At 38.7% G+C, this 21,786-nt stretch overlaps 1 protein-coding gene across 1 annotated transcript in view; it reads left to right on the forward strand.

Moving 5' to 3' along the window:
- The window catches only part of LOC135363099 (alpha-mannosidase 2-like), a 143,445-nt gene that overhangs the window by 105,392 nt on the left and 16,267 nt on the right, over window positions 1–21,786 (forward strand). The window contains exons 17-19 of the mRNA XM_064583784.1: window positions 3,064–3,197; window positions 6,003–6,144; window positions 8,844–8,974. Coding sequence (XP_064439854.1) covers window positions 3,064–3,197; window positions 6,003–6,144; window positions 8,844–8,974 — 407 coding nt within the window. The remainder of the gene's footprint in view (window positions 1–3,063; window positions 3,198–6,002; window positions 6,145–8,843; window positions 8,975–21,786) is intronic.

Genomic DNA, 21,786 nt, shown 5'->3' on the forward strand with positions numbered 1-21,786 from the left:
AGGCTCCAGGGAGGAGAAAAAAAAAAACAAACAAAACTTCAGAGTTCTGCAAGACTCTTTCCGCTTCTCTATGATGGCTTTCCACCTGTGGACTTGCTCTGTTTTTACCTTGCATTGCCTCTGTTAATAAAGATAAATAATCTCCATTCTCTCTTTCTGGGGACAGAGGGTGAGGTGTTAGCAGCAAGGGAGTTCTTAATTCTCTGTCTTTATCAATGACATAACTCTTCGGACTACGCTTGTTAGGTAGGAGCTGTTTTCTTTCCCAGGACTGAAGAAAAACCAGAGGGGCTTAGAAATTCCTGGCCATCCATGCCCAGGTGGAACCAATTTGGTAAAAGAACCTTTTGCTGCAAAGATTCTGCAGGTCACTGAGACCGATCGGTTCATACCCATGCTTCCCAGGGAGTTCTCCCCTCAATCCCATGAGCTTCTTTGGGAATGGCACACTTTAGGGAATTCTTGACCTAGAGTAGGAAAAGGTAGCAGTCCTTTATCCCCCTCACATAGATTCTTCTTTAAAAAGTAATAAATTACCTTTGATGACTCAGGGATACCTCCTTGCTTTGATTACCATTACAAGATTTATTTGGTTTGTTCATAATAAGTGTATTAGGTTTGATCTTACTTTAAAAGCCTGTCCTGGCACAGATGTCTTGCTGAACTGTGAATGGACATCGAGGCTCCTTTTAAAGGAGACTTAAGCATTTGTTGCCACAACCGGATCTGAGCATAATACTGAGCTCAAGAAAGATCATTTTCTCAACAGAAATAATTTATTATTGCCAGAGGTAATGTGAAATTATTTATTTTTTCTTGAAGCATGTTTTTTGTAAATGTTTTCCAGAGATACGTGACTTGAAATTAATGACACTCTCCTTTGTAAAGACTTTATTTCATTTCATGTACTCTATTGACCCCCTGGGAGAATATCCAGTCTAGAGAGGAGAAAACGGACGTGGTGCCAAACAGCCACGAGTGCCTCCAGTAGATGAGGTGTTTGCCTGAATGCTTCATGGGGGACTTCATCCCTATGCTGTATTTTGTGTTTTTTGGCATCTTTGGTTCATTTGTGGAAGCTTGTCTGTTAGAATTCCATATACATTTCATTGGCTTTGAAAGATATTGGGGTTGACATAAACCTACTGAAAGGAAAGTTTGCATCGAAAGTAATACATTTCCTAGTCAAAGAAAACACCATTGTTCTGGCATCAGTGGATGCGATTTTTGTTTTCTTTTAACTTCCCAGTAGTAGTGAAGCTATTTGGGTCAGTTATCTGGTAATTGTCAGAAGGAAAGTTATATGTATATTTTACTGGTTAGTGGTTCAGACTGGCCATAAAGTGGGAGGGAAAAGAAAAGGACCTTCTTCCCCCACACATGAGGTCATACTGCTCATCACAGCTTTATGAACATAGTAAGAAACTGAAGTCATCTCTGACTGAGGTTGTCGAGTTGGAGGAGTAACATCTCCCAGAAAAGAACTTCTGTGAGAATTCTGAAAAATCTGTTGATGGAGGCTTCTGCCCATTTAGTATTGTCAGCATATTACTGTTGATGTCTTACAATTTCCGGTGTACTTCTCACATAAACCTATAGTGCCTCAGCTAGCTGCATTTTCATTATTTTCCACCAGTCCCACCGATTCAAACTTCCTTCCTTTAACTGTTTGCTTTCATCTTCTCTAAGCCCTGGGGATTCTTCTTGGCTTCCAGAAAAAGTCCTCCTTACTCCCTTCTCCCACTCCCCATTTCTCTTTACATAGCCTTCTTTGTCTAAAGAGTGTCCTGGTGATCAGCACGCTGTGACAGAGTGTGTGTGAGGCCTGGTGGGTAACGACTGACAACTGCAGGTACGTGTCCAGGGCTCTTAGAACCTTAAAAACCTTCTGCCGTATGAAATAGGATAGGGCCAGTCTTTCTTCCTTTGATTGCTTGCTTTCCTGATTGCTCTTTTGTAGAAGATCCAGTATCTCTTCTACATACTCAGTCTGTATTAGGAGTGTTGGATTTCTCCATAACTCCCCTCTCCGTCTCGGAAATAGACCCAAGGCTTCACTCAGGACCAGAAGATATAGTTAGGGTGGCATGACAGATAGAAATTAGTGAAAAGTTTAGGCTTATCCAAAAAAATAAATGTTTGATACATATGGGACTTCTTCAAGCTGTCCTCTGCTTTATATAGCAAAGGACAAAATGAATCACTCCATAACAAGGGGTCCTAAGAGATACCAAACTCAATTAAAATTGATTTAACTTGGGGCACCTGGGTGGCTCAGTCGGTTAAGCGGCTGCCTTCTGCTCAGGTCAGGATCCCAGGGTCCTGGGATCGAGCCCCGCATCGGACTCCCTGCTCGGCGGGAAGCCTGCTTCTCCCTCTCCCACTCCCCCTGCTTGTGTTCCCTCTCTCGCTGTCTCTCTCTGTCAAATAAATAAATAAAATCTTAAAAAAAATTGATTTAACTTCTGGGGAGCTGTCCAGATTATACTCCACAAATACTAATATGATAATATCCATTTTAGCCATAAAGCATCTCATTGGATCTCGTGTCTCTTTTCCTAGATTATAGATCATGGGCAGTAATAGACTGTCTCTCGAACCAACAGAGTGTAGATCTCACTGCTTCAGATTTCCAGCACGGAAGGCGAGCCATGAAGAAGTAGGCTCACATGGCTCTGTTGGAGAATGGCCGTACACGTGACAGGCGGCCTGGCCTGGAGTGGGCTAACCTTTTCTCATTTAAAGTTCTCTTTTCCCTCCAGAACTCATTGGAGAATCATTTGCATCTTATATTTCATCTGCGTTTATCTCATCCCAAGCTCTTCATCCTTCTGTTGAGTTACATGTTCTCTGGAGTAAATGTTTTCTACTGTCTGACAGTGTAAAAAAAAAAAAAGAAAGAAAGAAAAGAAAGAAAAAGGTGAACGGTGGCACAGTTAGCATGAAAAATGGTGAAGATAGGAATAGAAAACGGGAAAATGTATGTCACTCTGGAAGTTCTGTACAGTATAAGAAAAGTGGAGCAATCAATTTCTATTAACATATATATTCTTTTAAATTTAGGAACAGACGGACAGTCTGTGGAAGTGTCCAATATCGTGGACATCCGAAAAGAACATAACCGTGAGATTGCAATGAGAATTTCTTCTAGCATAAACAGTCAAAACAAATTTTATACTGACCTGAATGGATATCAGGTAATTTTCCCTTAAAATGTCTAAGTAATAGCTGTGTTAGTGTGTAACTTTTATATATGGTAGTGGGCCAGTTAATTTTGGATCCTTTGAAAAATATGCTTAAGTTTACAAATTATTTCTAAAGGAAAACTGAATTTTAACAGGTACTTATAGGTTCTATATTCAACCAGATGTCCAAAGTTAGAACAGATATTTGAGAGATTGGTTTGTAGAGCATCTGATTTACGGAGGTAGTTTTTTCAAAGGCAGATTTGGTGACCATTTGCATGTTAAATGCCTTGACACCAAAATATATCTGAATTTGTTTAATAGAAAGGAAACATAATTAGGGATTGGTGGAGTATGTATTTTTCCCCTCATAAAGAAATGGTATGTGTGTATTTAATTTATTACATATATACTTTTAAATGTATAATGTAATAATGGGCTCTTTTAAATTTCAGGAAAGCTCTTTCCCTCTTTTTATCAATAATGTATGTGTATTTACCTTTATGCACACACTTGTGTACATATACATAGACAAAGAAATACAAGCACATATATAGAAATGTGGGCAGGTATGTATTTAATCAAAATGTTCACAAAATAGTTTGAAATAGTAATGAGAAAATTGACTCAATCTTTTTCAGATTGTTAGCTCTCTAATTTAATAGGGCTCTTTTGATTGTTACATAAATTTCTATATTCAGAGTATATGTGTGTGACAACATAGCTTTGAAATACTACCACTAAAAACATTAGCATGTTTTTGAGACATTAGCATTTTAGAAATTTCTGGCTATGAATAGAAATAATTTCACAACAAATGCTTTTACTTTGTCTGATTTTCAACTGGGATGAGTGGAAGGGGTTGTGATAATTTTCTCTTCTACAATTTCCTGCAAAGGTTAAATTTAAACCTTTTCCAAAGCATAAAAATTGCATTATACACTTTGAATTTACATGTTAATTCTACCACAGCTGTTTGGTTTTCAAATGAAGCCCTGACTTTATGGTGATTCATTTTCCTTGTGTACAAAAGAAACTCTTTTCTTAAAATCTTACAAAAGCAATTATTTGTATGTGTGGGTGTATACATGAATGAAAAAAACTTAGTAAAAGTGAATAAACATGTGAATTTTCTTTTCAAGGATCGAGCATTTGAATAAATGGGAAAATATTATTTCTAAACTTCTAAATTTCTAAATTTATGACCTAAATATTTCTGCTTCTAAAATAGGCCATTTTTTAAGCCTTGGAAAGAGTAGTCCTTGAGCAAAACTAGAAATCTAGACCAACAGGTAGGGAGTGAGGGTGGCAGCCCTATAGTCATGACAGTGTGAATGTCCTTTTCAGTGAGTATACAAGTTAATTTGATTGGGAAGATCCAGATTGGAAAGGAGAAATGGAAAATTCTTTGAAACTCTCTCTTCTTTTTTCTTTCTTTCTTTTTTTTTTTTTTAACATTTTGCAGTTGTTTCTTCAGGTTCATAATTTCCTGGGCCTGTGATACAAATTACCACAAAATGGGTGGCTTAGAACAACAAGAATTTATTCTGTCATAGTTCTGGACACCAGAAGTCCCAAATCAAGATGTCTTCAGGGCCACACTCCCTCCAGAGGCTCTAGGGAAATACTCTTCCTTGCCTGTTGGGGCTTCTGATGGGCTTGTAGACCCATCACTCCACTGTCTGCCTCTGCTGTCCCAGAGTCCCTGTCGTATTCTCCTTGTGTTGCCGTGTGTGTCCTTTCGTGTCCAGGTTTCCCGCTTAGAAGGACACCAGCCCTTGGATTAGAGCCCACCCTAATCCACTATACCTTATGTCTGTAGAGATCCTATTTCAGAACAAAATCACATTCACAGGTTATGGATGACCATGAATTTGGGGGACACTATTAAGTACAACCAGTAAGTTAAAGGATGCACTACAGGGTTGTTGTAAAGATTAAAGATCATATTTGTGAAAGCCCGTACTTTGTCTCATTATAATGGGCACTCAATACTATTACATTAACTTTGTACTCCTTTTCTTCTTGAGTGTCATGTCACACTTGCATGAGCTGAACAGGAGAGATGTCATTTTTATGTGGTGTGAATAAGATACCTCATAACAAAGTCTCTATTTGATGTTTCCTCCTGAGGTTTGAGGGACTCTCCTCAGCCCCAACCAGCTTAGTGAATTTTCGGTCAAAAAATAAAATAATGTATTTCATGCATTCACATACCGGACCAAGAAAAGTTAAAATATGGAACTACCTACATTGACACTAAACAGGAAGAATAAGCACTGAAGAGTTTTTAAATATAAATATTAATTTGATTATTTTAATGTAATATGTTAGAGGATTTGATAAGGGGATCTGTGGTATTTATTAAAACTGATTCAAGAATTATAAGAGAGATTTTTTGAAAGGGGATAGAGAGCTATTATGCTTAGCATTCATTACAAAAGCAGTATGTTAGATTTAGATGAGAAATGAATACTTGATACCTTTATAATTTGTTTTATGCAAATATTGGAAAGCTAGAAGACTTTTGTTAAGGATTTTTATTCTGAATTTAAATAGGAATGCCTATTTTAAGAACCTGGATGAGTTCTACCTTTCTCACCTAAAAGTTTTCTAAGATCCTCCTTATTTTTTTTTTTCATATTGTTTGAAAGAATGTTTTAATTCCTAAATTAGCTCTTCCTTTGAACAAGAAAGGAAGCTATACCTTTTTCTTTTTGGAAGAAACGTCATCTGTAGTCAGTACTAATTTTTTAAAGTACATCTGTAAATATCCCTTGATTTCTTTTTTTTAAAGTGAACTGTTTGGTCTTATAGATTCAGCCCAGAATGACGATGAGCAAATTGCCTCTTCAAGCAAATGTCTATCCGATGACCACAATGGCCTATATACAGGACACCAAGCATTGCTTGACATTACTCTCAGCTCAGTCTTTAGGGGTTTCAAGTTTGAAAAGTGGTGCGTGTTGTTTGGATTCTTTTTTGCTCTTACAAGTTTCAGTTCCAAATGTATAATTTTTCTGTTGGTCATATTATTAATTATCATCTTCAGACACCAGCTATTAGTTAATTTTGGTTTTGTGAGAATAACATAAAATAATGTATTTCTTCAATCTTCTGATGAAGAATGAGGGACCTAAAGTTCCATGAAACCATGGCTTCTTAAAGATAATTTTTCTCTCCTGATAGCTCATTGTTTGCACAAGCCTCTGTCATTGTCATAATGGAATGGCTGTGGAAACTCTCCCAGAAGCCAAAGAGGAGAGGGAGCTGGGGTAAAAGTTAGAAATTCCCAGAGTTGCCTAAGTTCGCAAAGGCGGGACGTAACAGTTCAAACCTAGGTGCTTCTCTGAATCGTATCGTTCTAGGGCACTTCTACCCGAAAGAAGAAAGGGAGTTGCAATGATACAGCTAGGCAGATAAAGAGGTGACAGACACAACTTTAAGGATTCCAAAAGATAGAACAAGATGGAAAGAGAAAATAAATCGTAAACACAGATTAATTTTTATAAAACCTTCTATGGAGAGGCGTATGTCCTTTATAATACATATTTTTTCATTATCATTTATATGTAGTCAAATTGCTCTTCTTTCTTACATATTAAGAGTTGCTAAGACAAATGTCTTAAGGAGCCAGGCAGATAATAAAGGTGTGCAGGTACCTGACGTACCCTTTGCCCCAAACCCACTTTTTTAATTGGGCATATACATACATTCCATATGTCCACCCACACAAAAAAGCATACTACTCATCTTCTTTTGTGGCTTTCATTACACAGACTCATGGGATGATGCCATAAAGACATTAACGCTGTTAGAAAAATAATAATGGCCTCACATCAGGGATGCAGCGGGGAGTGGTGGGGCTTCGGCAAACTGGGGCACACCATTCCCAGTGAACGGTGGGGCAGCCGCTGCTCAGCGCCAGGTTGTTGTCACCATGAGGAAAGGGGCCCAGGATTGCCAAATTTTTCTGCTTCTGAAGAGCCCAGGAGTCTGGAATTTTTTATGTTTTTATTTTTATTTTTTTTTGGAGATTTTATTCATTTATTTGACAGAGAAAGAGAGAGACAACGAGAGAGGGAACATAAGCAGGGGGAGTGGGAGAGGGAGAAGCAGGCTTCCCAGGGAGCAGGGAGCACAATATGGGGCTCGATCCCAGGACCCCGGGACCATGACCTGAGCTGAAGGCAGCCGCTTAATGACTGAGCCACCCAGGCACTCCATATGTTCTGATTTTTAAAAAATTAAGTCAACTATTTATAGATTGGACAACTTCACATAAAATTCCTAAATGTGGTTTAGGGACAGAGGAGCTTTATTTCTCAGCTTGCCTTTGTCAAGGGAAGTGACATAACTGTCTACTCCATGATTGCTCCAGTCCTAATGTCTAGTTCCCTATTTAAGGACCCAGCTTTGAGAATTTAAGGCAACGTTTAAAAATGGGGGGCTCAAGAGTCACACCTGGCCCAGGTGCCCCTGCTACAGGCATCCAAGCACCCTAGCATTTCAGTACCTACAAACAGAAGAACAATTTGAGTACAGCCCAGGAGATTTACTGAGTGTCACATATTATGAGGGCTAACATTTGGAGGCAGGGAGAAGAGAGAAACTGCCAAGAGATTGATGTACTCATTTGGGTGTGACATGATCAAGCTCTAGATGGCCAATTCGTCCCAGTGCCTGAGGAGCACATTCTAGACAGTTGTGTTCTAAAATAAATATGGAGGTAGTAACAACGAAAATTCTGACCATCACTGGCAGTTTTATGTACTGGGTACCTAAATTGAGAAGAAAGAACTAAACAGAGTTGGATTGACTGTGTAAAAATAATAGTTATTAAAATATTTTATGTATTGCTCTTTTATGCCAAAAGATCATTTAGTACTGTAACAAATGTGAATGAGTGGATGGATGAATATGCATATATTTTTATGTATGACTAGGTTTTTTTTTAGTGTAAATATATGACTGTGGCTCTGGGTGGTTTTTTGCTTTGTTTTGGATAGGGTTTTTTGGTTTGTAGTCTCATAGCCTAATTCTTAGCTTACAACTTAACCTAGAGGAGGTGTGGAATTACTGCACAGCCAATGAAGGAACCAAATATGACCTCTTCTTGAACTAGAGGAGAGAGGATAGTTGATGCCACTAACTTAATACCAGGGAGGGAAGGGGGTACGTGCTGGGTGTCTCCAAATCCTGGGGTTTCTTCAGAGAATCACCAGATACCAAGTAACCAAAACGCTTAGTCTTTCAAATCCTTTTTAGATTCTACACATCTGTAGTTGCCTTGTTACTCCAGGTGTGATGTATGTTTCCTAATGAACCTCGTAAATGTTTTTAAATTCCAGGTGCTACCACTAAAAATTTTAGAGGACATAATTTACTCTTCAGATTAATTCTTTTTAAATTTCACTTAAGTTTTGATCTGTCTCATTTTTAAATTTCTTACCAAATTTTACCAGACATTTATGAAGAAGAACGGAAATAAAGTCCTGTTTTTTGCATTTATCCTAGCTGTTTTGAGAAAGCCCTTGGTACTTTGGGCTATATGGATCTGTCTCCTTGGCTTAAATCAGGACCGTGCCTAAACTTATGTGATTGTCACTGGATGTTTGTATTAAATAACTCTGGCCAGTTTGTTTGTTTGTTTGTTAGGTCAGATTGAAGTTATCATGGATCGAAGACTCATGCAAGATGATAATCGCGGCCTTGAGCAAGGTGTCCATGATAACAAGGTAACAGCTAATTTATTTCGACTACTACTGGAAAAAAGAAGTGTGAATACGGTAGGAAAAAAAATAATAACTCATACGTTCTGATGTTGTTTGTTCTTTGCCACCCAAAATTTGAAATTATGACTGTCCACTTTTTTTATGATTTTCAGTTCCCAGGATTGAGATATCTTTATAATAGGTGTAGCCTATATTGACAAAAAAGAGAACTTCAGTTACACATATGTCAGATTTGCATGTAGGTCATCTTATTTTTTATTTTTCCTTATTATGTAGATGTAAAATGTTAAAGAATCAGTTTGGGTGAGATTTTCTGAGATTATTTTGAAAGAAAATAAGAGTTGAATTTAAGAATAGAACTTAATCACATACTTAGATTAAGTTTGATTAGTAAAATTTATGGGAAACCTTAGTGTGCTTATTCTAGTCTTAGACTCCTCAATTGAAAATGGATTTACTTGTCTATCTTCTTGCTCAGTTTTCATTTCTCAAGACAAAACCTCAGCATTCCATTAAAAAAATCTGGCTAAAGCTCAGTTGGATGTAAACCAACATGACAATACGCCTCTTCAAGGCTACACAAAAGTCATCATCACAGTCCTCCGTGCTTTACTGATTTCCCACCTCAGATGATCTGTACACAGCCCTTTTTTTCTCACTCTGCTCTCCTTCTTTCTTCACTGATCCATTTCAGATCTTTTCTACTCTTTTTAGCTGGTGGCCTCACCATCGACTTCACATCTGACAGGGCTCTCTGTTCTGGGTATCAACCATCTCCTCCCACCCTTTCCTTCTTCCCTCATGTTGCAATAGAGACATTTTTACCTTCCTTTCCTCCCAGGCCAGTACCTCCACTTGTCCTTGCAACGTACCCCAGCGCCCTCCTCAGCATCATCATCCTCCTTCCCTCTCTCTGCCCTTCATAGCTGACATTTCCCTAGGAAAGAAACCCTTTCTGCAGGCTTTTAGACACTCTTCATTTTCTCCTATTAAAAATAAAAACCAAGGGCGCCTGGGTGGCTCAGATGGTTAAGCGTCTGCCTTCGGCTCGAGTCATGATCCCAGGGTCCTGGGATCGAGTCCCACATCAGGCTCCCGGCTCAGCGGGGAGCCTACTTCTCCCTCTGACCCTCTCCCCTCTCATGCTGTTTCTCGCTCGCTCGCTCTCTAAAAAATAAATAAAATCTTTAATAAATACATACATACATACATACATACATACATACATACCAAAAACAACCTCCACACAGACTCATGTCCATTTGCCCTGCTCTCCCGTCCTGTCTTCCACACCCAGTTGAGCCGCTTTGGAAGATGGGTTTATTTCATTGCTTCCGTGTCACACTCAACTCATTTCGGATTTGCTTTAGCTTCCCCCACCACACACACACCCTTGCCAGTGTCACGAGATCCACCATCTTACTTCACCTTGCAGCAGCATTCGACACTGACCATGTCACTTCTTAGAAGACAGTCTAGCCAGGGCTTCCGTGGTGCCATGCTCATCTGGTTTTCCTCCTAGCTCTCAAGGGGTTCTTTATCTCTCTGATGGTTATTAAGCCATTAAATGTCAGAGTCCTCAAGGGTTGGCCCCACGCCTTCTCCTTTTCTCGTTTTATATGTTCTCCCTCTGCAATCTCTCCTACTCCTGTGGCTTTGGTGACCACCTCTACGCAGATGAAACCCACACATATATTTCACCTCTTACCTGCAGACCCATCTACCTAGCTGCATCCTGCTATTCAGACCCGACATATCCATGATCACTCTCATGATCTCTCTTCCCTTCCCCCCAGACCTGCTCTTTTCTAGTGTTTGCTCTCTTGGGGACTAGTACCACCTTCCATCCAGTGCCACATACATAGCAGTCATCTCTCATTGATACTTCTCCTTTGCCTGCCCCTTTCTTAAAACAATGATCACCAGTGTTGACTATCTTATTGCCTAAATATTTCAAATCTATAAACTCGCTTATTTTGACCACCATTATCTAAACAAACATCATGTGTTTCCTGAATCATTCTGCTCTTCTTTTCCTGCCATATTTGTTCTCAAATCAAGTAAGCAAAGTGATTCATCTTTTCAAAATTCAATCTGACCTCACTGCTCCCTTCTTAACCCTCAGGTGTCTTCTCATTGCTCTCCTAATAAAAGCCAAAATCCTTCCCATGGCCTGAAGAGCCCCTCATGATCTGGGCCCTGCCTGTCCCCCAGCTTCATCCAGCATGACTCGTGTTATTTCTGCTCTAGGCCCACTAGTTTTCTTTCAGTCCCAAGTGCTCCCTACGCACCTGGGGCCCACAGCACCTTTGCATTTGTGGTTTCATTCTGTGCCCAGGGAACTCTTCATAATAGTTCAGGCCAAAGCTGCCTTGGTCAACTGCTTTTTCTTGACCAGGCCAGATCACCATCCTCAGTGCCTCCTCAGAATTGCGCATCTGTCCTCCGTGCATAGATGTGATTATATTTGATCATTGTCTCTCTCCTCTTTTGGACCATAACTTCATGAGAGTGGGGGCCATGTTCCTCTGCTTCTAGAATTGTTCCTGGTAGAGGAAGCACCCGATATGTGTTGCATGAATGAATGCACAAATGCATAAATGAGTGAGCTGTAATAGCGCATGGTGCCACCGCATTTATCCCAGCCCCTGCTTACTGCCTTGTCATACTCGGCATGTTCTCTTCCCCTGCTCCATTCCAGGGACTTGTCTGCTTCATTTTTATGTACCCCACAGGGCTCCTTGCCTATGGTAGCTATTCTATAAATAAAACACTGGTTGATTGAATGAAATGGCAACAGCTCATTAAAGCCAAGAATTCTTTCAGTATCTAGAATCTTTTAGGAAAAAAGATTTTAATATCCATTTTTAGATGTCAAGATTTAAACCAGTTCTTGGGACTCATGGTTTAAATCAATTACTGACAAGATAGCTTAATTTGAGGACTAAAACTGCACAGGAAAATCATTGTCTGAGTGCTGGCAGCTACTGTCTTTTTCTCCTCCCGAAAATGTCTCTGGCTTTTATGATTTTTTTTTTTCTCTCTATATAGACACTAATTTGCAAAGCTTCTATTAACTATGGCAATAAGCATTTTCATGTCAGATCTATAAAGCTTTCACTTAGAAGTGAAATAATTTGTTTATTCCCATTCAAAACTCCTTGGATAGTAATTGATTGAAATTTGATCCAGTGTTTGTATAATCCTATGTTGGTTAAATTTTTCTTTTTGCTCAACTATAGATTCTTGGACTTAAATCAATAGTTTCTTTTAAATAAAAAATGAACTAGAGAAGAGAAAATACATTTTAATTTCTAGTGCAATTGATTAAAAAGGCATTTGATTAAGGAATGTTCCATCTCCTATAACTTAAACTTTGCAGAAAGTGTTTTTATTTTCAACTCAGACTCTCATGTTTAAGATGTCGATGGTAGGAACCATGGTGAGGAGACAGTCTCTGTACAGGAAGGCATTTTAGTAGAAAGTCTTCAGCCTGCCAGAGCCTCTGGGAGGAGTTATCTGGGTGACTAAGTGGAACCGAATCCTGTTCGTGAGTGTTCTGCAGAGAGGCAGTGAGAACAAGGACTGGAATGATAATTGCTGTGAGATGTGCAGATGCCCAGTGGGTTACTGTAGCTATGTGAGGTGGACTATCATCCGTGTGTAATGACCAATGGAAGCGGAAAGTGGGAATTGTCTCTTTGGCATTGACCCTTTAGGTTTTGTTTCTTTGACACTTACTCCCTATCCCTTCCTGCTGAAGACTGCTATAGGTAGAGGGCATTGAACCAGGAATTAGAAGTGCTGGGAAGTGTTCAGGTATTACAGTTGTGTCATTTTACCTGTGGATACCAGTTCTTTACATGTCAGGAAAAGGAGCTAGGAGAGATCAGATGAAAAGCTCAAATGCTGACAGGACTCAGAAAAGTGATGGCATGAGGGAGGTTGGTCAGGTTTAAGGGCAAACGCGTAAGTGAGGTGACCCCAGGTCTGTGATGAGTGAGGACACATCCCACCAAGGAGCTACAACTCAGCTGCACTTGAGGGAATATGGGGGCCCAGGGTGACTTGGGTTTCCAGTGTTTTGGGTTAAAAAAAAAAAAGTTACCTGTTTTAGGGAGTTTTTTTGTTGTTGTTGACAATTTCACTGTGAAATCTCCTGGATTTTTTTTCTTTTTTGAGAGTTGGCCAAAAAACAGACAACTTTTTAATACCATGCAGACCTATCAAAACCTATCTGTAGGCAGATTTAGCTCACAGATCACCAGGCTTCACCTCTGCGCTAAATGAGATATATTTCTAAATCTTATGATTCATTAATTTTCATCAATTATTTCTTCTGTCTCTTTTTACCACATCCTTTCTCCTACTGTATTTTTCTCTCCTTTATTTATATTACATTTACTTGTTGATAGATTAAGTTTAAAAAAAACATTTATCAAGTTCTCACCATGTATCAGGTCATACTGAATAAGCCAAAGTGACTCAAAATATCATCTCTTATTGTCTTAGATAATTTATTTAGCAAGTTTTGCTGTAGATGGATGGAAACCTTTGATGTTTAGGGATCAGATAACTTAAATGGGCTTCATGAAGGACACCATGGAGCCTAGCAGGAAGTTCTGATTTATAAAATAAGGGCTGGAACCCAATGGAGATCTCAACTTCTTGTGGTTTGGATCAGAATGTGCTATAAACTCTTTATAATTTCATACAGAATGCAAGGAGAAAGCTAGATCTGAACAGCTTGAAGCCTTCCAACCCACAAGGAACCAAATAATGTTTAGAGTAGAATATTAGTACTGCAAGGCTGGAGAATTCATTTACAGCTTAAAATTTCCTATAGCAAACATGTGTTATAAGCTTTGGGTTTATCATAAAGGTTACAGTTAAAAGATTACCTTTCCAGGAGATTAATCAAAAGGTGATAATTCACCAGCTAAATATCTTGTCGAGCCCCTCGTTGCTATAAACATGTTAAGAAAGTGCATGAATCATGGAACCTTCTGTGAGATTTTGTCCCACCCTGCCTGGCCAGCTTCCAGCAGCGTTATTTGTTCGTGGTGCTTTTATAGCTCTGAACCACAAATCTTCCCTAAACTTCTCTCCCTTATCCTGCTTAGGACAGTAAATGGCACAGTTCTTGAATTCTCGAAGCACTTACAGTCATGATATTGTTTCCTTTGACGAGACTTAGCATTAACATGTTTCTGAGTCTGAATCATTTTCTTAATCCAAAACTAGTTAAAGGATGAGACTCAGACATTTGATTGCAAAGGCAGCGGTTTCTTCTACAAGGTTGGGAGGATGTCTGGGGTGATGGTTCCCAGCACGTGTCCACAGAGCTGTGTCAGACTGACCGAGATTTGAGATTCACTCTGGGGGCTGTTAAGCTTTGGCTTCCTAGGGCTCACCCCTGGAAATTCTGATTAAGTAGATTTGGGTTAGGGTTCGGGGATCTATGTTTAAAGCTCCCCAAGCCATTTTTATGTATGGTAGGTTGCAGGGGGGCACTGAGAGTCAAGGGAACTGGTGTGGTTGGGAGGAAGAGTATATATGCACATTACTGTTTGAAAGGTATACATAATCCATCAAGAAGTATCCCACCTATTCACTGAAGTGTCCAGGGATTCCTCCAAGAGCATAGAACAAAGCCAGAGAGCTTTCTCTGAATGTTACTTGACCTAGAATGGACTTAATGCCTTCTGATTCTGATACGGCAGGTGTCTTCTTTTCTGTTGGGATCTTTTATCTTTTATTATTGAAAAGTGATTTTGTCAGCAATCCTGACCTAGATTATGAAGTCCTTTGATCTTGGAGTACATTTAAAGTTTCCAGTTGAAACTGTTCCCTCAGTATTCAACAACATGCATTAAATTTCAGTATTGTTGGTGAATATTATTATATATGCTTTTTTAATCTTTCTTTTAAAAAAAGTGTGGGATGGGTGCATATTTTATTTACAAGTCATTTAGACCTTGTGTCAGTATCTCAGTATGCACTGTCCCTCTACTGCCTTTATTTTTTTTTCTTTCTCCATAGTCTGAATTGTAATGACATCTACAGTTCGCTGCTGGCAAGATGCTTGTCACTCTTTGCTCAATACCCTCTGTTCAGTGCTAATCTGACATTCTGAATTTTAAGCCCCGTATCTCCTATAAATCCTACCTTTTCGGCCAGATAAGTAGCCAAGCCTTTTATTTGAGCCCTGTATTGCAGAAAGGATGCAAAATCAGAGGATATCAGTGAAATGGACAGTTTAAAAATAAGATACAAAATTAAATTTGTTCCACATGTCACTGTTGATCAAAAAAACTTTCCACATAAATTATTTTCTCTTCTTAGTGTTTTTCTCTGTGTGCTCTTATACCTTAGGCATTATTGGTTAAGATTCTACTTAGTCATCGATTTAGTTAATTAAGTGTGTCATCTACCATATGCCTATTGCCAGCCCTGGCAGACTTGTTTAATGTTTGAACATGCAGAACCACTTGTCTTTAAGTATATACCATAGCAATGACTAAAGTACTTTTAAATTCTACTGAATAATTGTGTACTAGGTAAATATGTACTAACTATTATATAACATAATTTAACAGTTTCAGTTCAGTGGTAGTGATTTACCAAATTTAACAGATGATATAGGTATACTCCTTGTGTTATTTTAAAAACCTTATTTATTTTGAGAGTTTTTCCCCAAAAAATCCTGTCATTGGGTAACATGTATGGAGCATAGCTTCAGATCACAAGATGTTATGGTCTAGTTGAGTGTATAAATGAAACCATGAGTATATGGTGGGTAAAACCTGAGGGAGAAGAGATCACATTTGATGATGTGCAAGATGTGTGAATATTCCAGCCCATCTATTTAAGAATTTTGTGGTAGGTTGAGAAAGAGTTTCCAAAAAATGTTATGCCTTGTCCTAAAATGATTTTTGGAAAATGTTATCAGGATTTTTAGTACTAAAGCAATGGAAAAAAGACCTTTCTAAACATGAGTTAGGTGGACACTGTTCATTTTCTTGTATTGCTTACAAATGGACTTGGTAATCTCTGTGTTGGCTAAGACTGTTATTTACAAAATATAAAATTAAAATATTTGTTTTTGTTTATATTTCTTTTCTATTTAAACCCTGTCAGGTAATTCCATTAATATTGTGAAAACTGCATATATATATATATATAACACTTAAGCATTTCTGTTTTCTCTTTTTTTTTAATTTTTTTATTCTTATGTTAATCCCCTGACATTACAACATTAGTTTTAGATGAAGTGTTCCATGATTCATTGTTTCTGCACAACACCCAGTGCTCCATGCAGAATGTGCCCTCCTACATACCCACCACCAGGCTAACCCATCCTCCCACCCCCCTCCCCTCTAGAACCCTGTTTGTTTTTCAGAGTCCATCATCTCTCATGGTTCGTCTACCCCTCCGATTTCCCCCGCTTCATTCTTCCCCTCCCGCTACCTTCTTCTTCTTCTTTTTTTTTTTCTTAACATATATTGCATTATTTGTTTCAAAGGTACAGATCTGAGATTCAACAGTCTTGCACAATTCACAGCGCTTACCAGAGCACATACACTCCCCAGTGTCTATCACCCAGTCCCCCCATCCCTCCCACCCCACCCCCCACTCCAACAACACTCAGTTTGTTTCCTGCGATTAAGAATTCCTCATATCAGTGAGATCATATGATACATGTCTTTCTCTGTTTGACTTATTTCACTCAACATAATACCCTCCAGTTCCATCCACGTCGTTGCAAATGGCAAGATCTCATTCCTTTTGATGGCTGCATAATATTCCATTGTATATATATACCACATCTTCTTTATCCATTCATCTATCGATGGACATCTTGGCTCTTTCCACAGTTTGGCTATTGTGGACATTGCTGCTATAAACATCGGGGTGCACGTACCCCTTCGGATCCCTACTTTTGTAGCTTTGGTGTAAATACCCAGTAGTGCAATTGCTGGATCATATGGTAGCTCTATTTTCAACTTTTTGAGGAACCTCCATACAGTTTTCCAGAGTGGCTGCACCAGTTTGCATTCCCACCAACAGTGTAGGAGGGTTCCCCTTTCTCCGCATCCCCGCCAACATCTGTCGTTTCCTGACTTGTTAATTTTAGCCATTCTGACTGGTGTGAGGTGATATCTCATTGAGGTTTTGATTTGGATTTCCCTGATGCCGAGCGATATTGAGCACTTTTTCATGTGTCTGTTGGCCATTTGGATGTCTTCTTTGGAAAAATGTCTGTTCATGTCTTCTGCCCATTTCTTAATTGGATTCTTTGTTCTTTGGGTGTTGAGTTTGATGAGTTCTTTATAGATTTTGGATACTAGCCCTTTATCTGATATGTCATTTGCAAATATCTTCTCCCATTCTGTCGGTTGTCTTTTGGTTTTCATAACTGTTTCCTTTGCTTTGCAAAAGCTTTTTATCTTGATGAAGTCCCAATAGTTCATTTTTGCCCTTGCTTCCCTTGCCTTTGGCGATGTTTCTAGGAAGAAGTTGCTTCGGCTGAGGTCAAAGAGGTTGTTGCCTGTGTTCTCCTTTAGGATTTTGATGGACTCCTGTCTCACATTGAGGTCTTTCAGCCATTTGGAGTCTATTTTTATGTGTGGTGTAAGGAAGTGGTCCAGTTTCATTCTTCTGCATGTGTCTATCCAATTTTCCCAACACCATTTGTTGAAGAGACTGTCTTTGTGCCATTGGACATTCTTTCCTGCTTTGTCGAAGATTAGTTGACCATAGAGTTGAGGGTCCATTTCTGGGCTCTCTATTCTATTCCATTGATCTATGTGTCTGTTTTTGTGCCAGTACCATGCTGTCTTGATGATGACAGCTTTGTAATAGAGCTTGAAGTCCGGAATTGTGATGCCACCGGCTTTGCTTTTCTTTTTCAATATTCCTCTGGCTATGCGGGGTCTTTTCTGGTTCCATACAAATTTTAGGATTATTTGTTCCATTTCTTTGAAAAAAGTGGATGGTATTTTGATGGGGATTGCATTGAATGTGTAGATTGCTCTAGGTAGCATTGACATCTTCACAATATTTGTTCTTCCAATCCATGAGCATGGAACGTTTTTCCATTTCTTTGTGTCTTCCTCAATTTCTTTCATGAGTATTTTATAGTTTTCTGAGTACAGATCCTTTGTCTCTGTGGTTAGATTTATTCCTAGGTATCTTATGGTTTTGGGTGCAATTGTAAATGGGATCGACTCCTTAATTTCTCTTTCTTCTGTCTTGTTGTTGGTGTATAGGAATGCCACTGACTTCTGTGCATTGATTTTAGATCCTGCCACTTGACTGAATTCCTGTATGAGTTCTAGCAGTTTTGGGGTGGAGTCTTTTGGGTTTTCCACATAAAGGATCATATCATCTGCAAAGAGTGAGAGTTTCACTTCTTCTTTGCCAATTTGGATGCCTTTGATTTCTTTTTGTTGTCTGATTGCTGTGGCTAGGACTTCCAATACTATGTTGAATAGCAGTGGTGATAGTGGACATCCCTGCCGTGTTCCTGACCTTAGGGGGAAAGCTCTCAGTTTTTCCCCATTGAGAATAATATTTGCTGTAGGTTTTTCATAGATGGCTTTTATGATATTGAGGTATGTACCCTCTATCCCTATACTCTGAAGAGTTTTGATCAAGAAAGGATGCTGTACTTTGTCAAAAGCTTTTTCTGCATCTATTGAGAGGATCATATGATTCTTGTTCTTTCCTTTGTTAATGTACTGTATCACATTGATTGATTTGCGGATGTTGAACCAACCTTGCAGCCCAGGGATAAATCCCACTTGGTCATGGTGAATAATCCTTTTAATGTACTGTTGGATCCTATTGGCTAGTATTTTGGTGAGAATTTTTGCATCCATGTTCATCAGGGATATTGGTCTGTAATTCTCCTTTTTGATGGGGTCTTTGTCTGGTTTGGGGATCAAGGTAATGCTGGCCTCATAAAATGAGTTTGGAAGTTTTCCTTCCGTTTCGATTTTTTGGAACAGTTTCAGAAGAATAGGTATTAATTCTTCTTGAAATGTTTGGTAGAATTCCCCTGGGAAGCCATCTGGCCCTGGGCTTTTGTTTGTTGGGAGATTTTTGATGACTGCTTCAATTTCCTTAGTGGTTATAGGTCTGTTCAGGTTTTCTATTTCTTCCTGGGTCAGTTTTGGTAGTTGATCCATCTCTAGGAATGCATCCATCTCTTCCAGGTTACCTAATTTGCTGGCATAGAGTTGCTCATAATATGTTCTTATAATTGTTTGTATTTCTTTGGTGTTGGTTGTGATCTCTCCTCTTTCATTCATGATTTTGTTGATTTGGGTCATTTCTCTTTTTGATAAGTCTGGCCAGGGGTTTATCAATCTTGTTAATTCTTTCAAAGAACCAGCTCCTAGTTTTGTTGATCTGTTCTACTGTTCTTTTAGTTTCTATTTCATTGATTTCTGCTCTGATCTTTATCATTTCTCTTCTCCTGCTGGGTTTAGGTTTTATTTGCTGTTCTTTCTCCAGCTCCTTTAGGTGTAGGGTTAGGTTGTGTACTTGAGACCTTTCTTGTTTCTTGAGAAAGGCTTGTATTGTTATATACTTTCCTCTTAGGACTGCCTTTGCTGCATCCCAAAGATTTTGAACAGTTGTGTTTTCATTTTCATTGGTTTCCATGTATTTTTTTAATTCTTCTTTAATTTCCTGGTTGACCCATTCATTCTTCAGTAGGATGCTCTTTAGCCTCCATGTATTTGAATTCTTTCCGACTTTCCTCTTGGGATTGAGTTCTAGTTTCAAAGCATTGTGGTCTGAAAATAGGCAGGGAAAGATCCCAATCTTTTGGTACCGGTTGAGACCTGATTTATGACCTAGGATGTGATCGATTCTGGAGAATGTTCCATGGGCACTAGAGAAGAATGTGTATTCCGTTGCTTTGGGGTGGAATGTTCTGAATATATCTGTGAAGTCCATTTGGTCCAGTGTGTCATTTAAAGTCTTTATTTCCTTGTTGATCTTTTGCTTAGATGATCTGTCCATTTCAGTGAGGGGGATGTTAAAGTCCCCCACTATTATTGTATTGTTGTTGATGTGTTTCTTTGCTTTTGTTATTAATTGCCTTATATAATTGGCTGCTCCCATGTTAGGGGCATAGATATTTACAATTGTTAGATCTTCTTGTTGGATAGATCCTTTAAGTATGATATAGTGTCCTTCCTCATCTCTTATTACAGTCTTTGGTTTAAAATCTAATTTGTCTTATATAAGGATTGCCACCCCAGCTTTCTTTTGGTGTCCATTAGCATGGTAAATTGTTTTCCACCCCCTCACTTTCAATCTGGGGGTGTCTTTGGTTCTAAAATGAGTCTCTTGCAGACAGCATATCGATGGATCTTGTTTTTTAATCCAGTCTGTTAGCCTGTGTCTTTTGATTGGGGCATTTAGCCCATTTACATTCAAGGTAACTATTGAAAGATAGGAATTTAGTGCCATTGTGTTGCCTGTAAGGTGACTGTTACCGTATATTGTCTGTGTTCCTTTCTGGTCTATGTTGCTTTTAGGGTCTCTCTTTGCTTAGAGGACCCCTTTCAAGATTTCCTGTAGGGCTGGTTTTGTGTTTGCAAATTCCTTTAGTTTTTGTTTGTCCTGGAAGCTTTTTATCTCTCCTTCAATTTTCAATGACAGCCTAGCTGGATAGAGTATTCTTGGCTGCATATTTTTCTCATTTAGTGCTCTGAATATATCCTGCCAGTCCTTTCTGGCCTGCCAGGTCTCTGTGGATAGGTCTGTTGCCAATCTAATGTTTCTACCATTGTAGGTTACATATCTCTTCTCCCGAGCTGCTTTCAGGATTTTCTCTTTGTCTCTGAGACTCGTAAGTTTTACTATTATATGTCGGGGAGTTGACCTATTTTTATTGATTTTGAGAGGGGTTCTCTGTGCTTCCTGGATTTTCATGCCTGTTTCTTTCCCCAAATTAGGGAAGTTCTCTGCTATAATTTGCTCCATTATACCTTCTGCCCCTCTCTCTCTTTCTTCTTCTTCTGGGATCCCAATTATTCTAATGTTGTTTCGTCTTATGGTATCACTTATCTCTCGAATTCTGCCCTCATGATCCAGTAGTTGTTTATCTCTCTTTTTCTCAGCTTCTTTATTTTCCAGCATTTCATCTTCTATATTACTGATTCTCTCTTCTGCCTCATTTATTCTAGCAGTTAGCGCCCCCATTTTTGATTGCACCTCATTAATATCCTTTTTGATTTCTACTTGGTTGGATTTTAGCTCTTTTACTTCTTCAGAAAGAGTTTCTCTAATAACTTCCATATTTTTTTCAAGCCCAGCTAGTATCTTTAAAGTGATGATTCTGAACTCTAGATCTGACATCGTACTAATGTCCGTATTGAGTAGGTCCCTGGCAGTCGGTACTGCCTCTTGTTCTTTTTGTTGAGGTGATTTTTTCCGTCTCGTCATTTTGTGCAGAGGAGAATAGATTAATGAGAGAACAAAATGCTAGCAGAGTAACCACGTCCCCAGAAAATATACTCTAAACAAATCAGAAAAGACCTGAAGCAGTGGGATAAGAAGGGGAAAGAGAGAAAAAAGAAAAAGAAAAAAAAAGAAAAAGATAAAGATAAAAACAAAAACAAACAAAAAAAAACAACAACAACAAAAGAAAAACCAGAATGTGATCAAATATGATCTATATGGTATATAGATCAGTGCCACACACTAGATTAGGGGTGTGTTTTGGTCTTTTAGAAGAAAGTGTCTCCCAAAATTTTAAAGAAAGAAAAACATATATGTACAAAAATAAGGGTTGATATGATGAAGGGATGGAAAATGACTGTAAAAATGGAAATTATAAAAAATTT

Source organism: Mirounga angustirostris, unplaced genomic scaffold (genome assembly GCF_029215605.1).
Source record: "Mirounga angustirostris isolate CCGP_5_RB_7025 unplaced genomic scaffold, mMirAng1.0.hap1 SCAF_18, whole genome shotgun sequence".
Lineage (NCBI taxonomy): Eukaryota > Metazoa > Chordata > Mammalia > Carnivora > Phocidae > Mirounga > Mirounga angustirostris.